General features: G+C 41.3%; 1 protein-coding gene across 2 annotated transcripts in view; it reads right to left on the bottom strand.

Annotated features, from left to right (window-relative positions):
* Positions 1-2,785: 2,785 nt before the first annotated feature.
* LOC103742461 (cyclin-G2) overlaps positions 2,786-4,526 on the bottom strand; it is a 9,633-nt gene continuing 7,892 nt past the window's right edge. For both annotated transcript variants that reach the window (XM_029568538.1, XM_008843520.3), the window contains one exon: positions 2,786-4,156. In XM_029568538.1, the coding sequence (XP_029424398.1) occupies positions 4,033-4,156 (124 nt within the window). In that variant the 3' untranslated portion in view covers positions 2,786-4,032. The remainder of the gene's footprint in view (positions 4,157-4,526) is intronic.

Genomic DNA, 4,526 nt, shown 5'->3' with positions numbered 1-4,526 from the left:
AGCTTAAACTGGATGCTAAGGAACAGTGAGCATCTAGTGAGTCTGTTTTTACAATTCATTCTGGTAAACCAACACCGACTGAAAGCCTGAAAGCCACTTCAAGGAACAGAAATTTCACTCATATAATCAGCATTTGGCTGTAAACAGGTAACTTGTTTCAGTTCTCTATTTCTGTATAACAAATCATCATACAGCCTCATGGCCTGAAGAAATGATTTATATTTCATGAGTCTGTGAGTAGATGGGGATTAGTCTGGCAGGAGGCGGGGAGAGGGGCATCCTCTGTACAATGCAGCTGAGGAGGAAACAGGGTACTTGGCTGGAAGCACAGACCACCACCATGATCTCTCGCCCTCAAGGCCTCTTGCCACATGGCCTCTCCTCTTTATGGTCCTGTGCAGCAAGGTGGTTGGCTTCCAAGGGGCATGGAAGGGGAGCTGCCGGTTTTCTTAAAACTCGGGCTTACACACAGCTTCTCTCCCACTGCACTGTATTAGATAAAGGCAGCCAAAATTCAAGGGAGACTCCATTTGTTGATGGGAAGAAAGCGTGCATGCCAGGAACAGAAGACTCCTGTGACAGGAAACTATCCATCATACAATCTGAAGTGACCATTTCTGGTACTAAGTAATTAAGGAAAACTGCATTCAAAAGATGAATTGGGGCTCGGGGAGAGAGTGCTTGTCTACCACATAGAGGACCTTGAGTTCAGTCTCAGCACTGCACAAAGACAGCAGTGGTAACTGTAAAGTACATGTCTTTATTTGAAGTAAACTACCTGTATCAATAATTTGCATGAGTGGTGGAAGAGATGGGAGGTGTCAGGTAACACCACATTGGAATTTAGTGTTGAAATGAGATGAAGGAAGATCCTAGACCAAGAAAATGGTTTAAGCTGTCATGAGAAGTGAGCAACCAGTCTACCTAGAGTTAAGCTGATTAACTTGAGTGTGGCAGGCTAATTAAAATTCACTACTTATGTAATCACACACCCTGGAAGAAGAGGTTGAAGTGTCGTGAAGTAGGAGGCAGGATCCTGCCACCACATCATACACAACAGAAGCAGCAAAGCATTCACAACATATCCATAAAAACCACAGCATCAAAGCCAGAAGAGTAAAATTTCTTGCTAATTCAAGGTGTTAGGTCAAGTCTAAGGTCAAAATGGCAGCCTGTCCTCACACTGCGATCTGAGTAAGACAGATGCTTGAGTCTGAATTTTATTCATCACTTGGGGAAAGGCACCTGACTGAACAGCACCTGGACTTGCCGGAATCCCCTAATAATGCCACAAAGGAAAGGGCAAAGCCCGTTCCTTCTCACCCCCTCTACTGTTGCCTCTCTTCAATCCTTCCTCAGCCCTCTTGGATTTTCTGTGGGATCCTGACAGTTCTCCATGTCACTGTATTTGCTCTTGCCCATCTTCCACACAACAGCCAATTATCATTCTTAACATTTTACTCCAGAAAGGAAAAAACAGGCCCGCAGCAAGTCCAGCAGGGAGACCTGTTATGTCATGACATAGTTTTCCTCCTTACCGAGTGGGAACAATTGAAGAATTTTTCAAAGTAATCTTATGCACGTCTTAAAAAGATAATTAAGCAGCAAGGTAGAGGCCCAAATAAGTAGGCCTGTAATAAGAGATGGCTAAGAGTATGGTAACACTCCTGACAGAGGGAGCAGGTCTGAACCAAGCCAGCTGCAGAGAAAGAGGACACCCAGTAAGAAGATAAATAGTATAAATGAAATCCTGCAAATGAGGCCAGTGACTCTCCAGTAAACAAGTAGATGAGGATGACCCAAGTTTTCAACTTGAGCAGACAGAGTTCTTATTCAGTGGGACAGACATACCAGAAGAACAGGTTTAGGAGTAATCAGAAACTTGCAAGGAGGATAGTCAGTGTGAACTAACAAGCCGGGAGCTCAGGAGTGAGGTCTAGACTAAACTGAAACCCAGAAGTAGAACAGATGTGTAATGGACACCCAGACAGCATCTAAGAAGAAAAGCCACGCAGCCCTGGAAGACCTGAGGAGGATCACAAGATTTGGAAATCATAAACAATGTTCACATCTCAACAAACCAAAGTCTGAAAGAACATACCGTACAGTTTGGTAAAGTTACTCAGGTCATGCTGAAGCATATTCTCCACTGGAAAGGTGGGAAACCACACCCCTATCAGAAGGGGAGATGGATTCCAAAAAAACAATACTCGGTAAATCTGATTTTCTAACCACCTACAGAAAACAAGTCTACAAAGTCAAACTAAAATTGGAAACCTATGCAAAAAAAATTATTTAAGGTGAAAAAGAGAGTCAATCAGCAAGCTAGGGGCACTCTATGACAAACATGCCATGCTTATTTGCCCAGCAGCATTCCAGTTAGAATCAGGTTAGTCTCCAGAAACTGTACTCTGGGCCGACCCGGGCATTCCAGCTTACTTGATACCTGTTGCCTTTCACTGTAAACTAATGGGCGTTCAGGTACTGTGCCAGTCTCCAAGAACTTAATATGAACCCACCCCAGAGAGGTCAATTTTCAAGTGAGTCATTTTTGGTATTTCCAAGACAAAGGGCCAAGCTGTGATGAGGCGCTCCAGTGACCTCAAGGGTTGGCGGCAGTTAGGAGGGTGACAAAGACGCAGTTCACCAAGTGTTTCCACCAATATATTAAAAACTGAAATACAGAGGGGTGTGGTGGTATAGGCCTTTAACCCCTGTACTCAGGAAGGTGGAGGCAGGCAGATCTGAGTTCCAGGCCCGGAAAAAAAAAATGAATACACATAAGGAGAATTCATCACTATTTTTATTTTGAATGATAACCTATCCTCACTTCTAAAAGACACATTTCAGAAAACACCCAATGAATGCTGACTTACTAATAAAAAGTCATCAATGTCTGGACATTAACACAGAATACACAATAAATTATATTTACATGCACTGACCAGACTATTACACATACGTGGTAAAAAAATAACAGCATTTTATGTACACTTTTAAAGATTTACATTTTCACATACAGTTACAAAGTTAAAAATTCTCTGTACAAAAGCTCATGTGTACAGAGTGTATACATCCTCATCTTTAGCTGTATCACCACAGACTTGCTTAAAACCCTAATATTACAAACACTTGCATTCTTTTTACTTCATATTCAAATCTTGGCACCCATATACATTATTTTTGAAATGTGAATTACAAAAGAAGCAAAAAGTAATCATGCAGACATTTTTTAATGTAAGAAAATAGGACAAGATGCGCTAAATCAGCATTATCAATTCCATAGTTACCTAGCTCTGTTCCACTTCCTGTAAAGCTTTCATACAGGTACATGCAAAACTAGCAAATTATGGATCTTTTAGCTAATAAAACAATACCATAGTCTGACAACACATTAAGTATCAAGAACAAAACTAACATCCCTACTCTGACAATTTCTGTTTTAGCAAAATCCTCAATTAAGACATCTATAACTAAAATTCATAGAAATGTCAATACCTACATTTATAGACTCTATCAGACAGTACACTGATCACTAAGAAAACAGAACAATAAAATAGGTGTTTGACATTGAAGAGTGCTGTATAGTCTGTTCTGAGAACGGGGAGAAGGAAATCTGTGATAAACCATCAAGTTTATCCAGTGGCCCTACTAAGGAAGCCCTTGCACACTCCCAGTCTGTTAAATAGATACCTGAAAGCTTTATGAAAGTTTAAGTTACACTATTTATCTTTAAAAATCATCTTCAAAAGTAACAAAGGTTTCAGCACCTTCCCTCCTCCCCATAAAGACCAACAAGAAAAATAAAGTGCCAATGTTCAAAGTACTGGTCCTTGTTTAAGAGGCACTAACCCATTTGATGGCTTAGGATTAAATATGAAAATAGGCCAGATCTGATCTGAATAATAAACAGAAGGTAGGTATTCTGGTCTGTAATTCCTGTCTAGATGGGGGCTGGACCAGAAAACTACCCACTCCCCCATTTATTGCTTTGAAACAGGTGTATATACTTGAATCCTGACAATCTGAGTTCTAAGATGGAAAGCACAGTGTCTGTGCCACTTTGAAGTCAAAGAAGAAGGTGCCCTCTTGATCACTGGGAGGGGAACTGCTGAGACTCTCCTCTCCACAGCTCATGTCTTCACAAGAGTCCTCACTGAAAGGAAAGAGACAAAGAGGGCCATTCCTTAAAATGCAGATGCTTATAGATATAAAACTGAGTCTGCTGCAGTCGACATGAATGTTGTATTCAAAAGCTCTTTACTTACAAAGCTGAATTTAACTTAAAAGGACAGCTGGGGCTATAGGGAGACCCTGTCTCAAAAAGACCAAAAAAAAAAAGAATAGTTTTCATAGGGCTGAAGAGGTGGCTTAGCCATTAAGAGCACCAAGTGCTCTTGCAGAGAACCCAAGTTCAATTCCCACACCCACGTGACAGGTAACAACTGTGGGTAACTCCAGTTCCCAGGGATCTAACACCCTCTTCTGAACTCCTTGGGTACTTCACAACAGCGTGTACTTACATA

This window comes from Nannospalax galili, unplaced genomic scaffold, assembly GCF_000622305.1.
Source record: "Nannospalax galili isolate Female #2095 unplaced genomic scaffold, S.galili_v1.0 scaffold800, whole genome shotgun sequence".
Taxonomy (NCBI): Eukaryota; Metazoa; Chordata; class Mammalia; order Rodentia; family Spalacidae; genus Nannospalax; species Nannospalax galili.
Note: the sequence above shows the minus strand (reverse complement) of the source record. Positions and strands in the feature narration are given on the sequence as shown.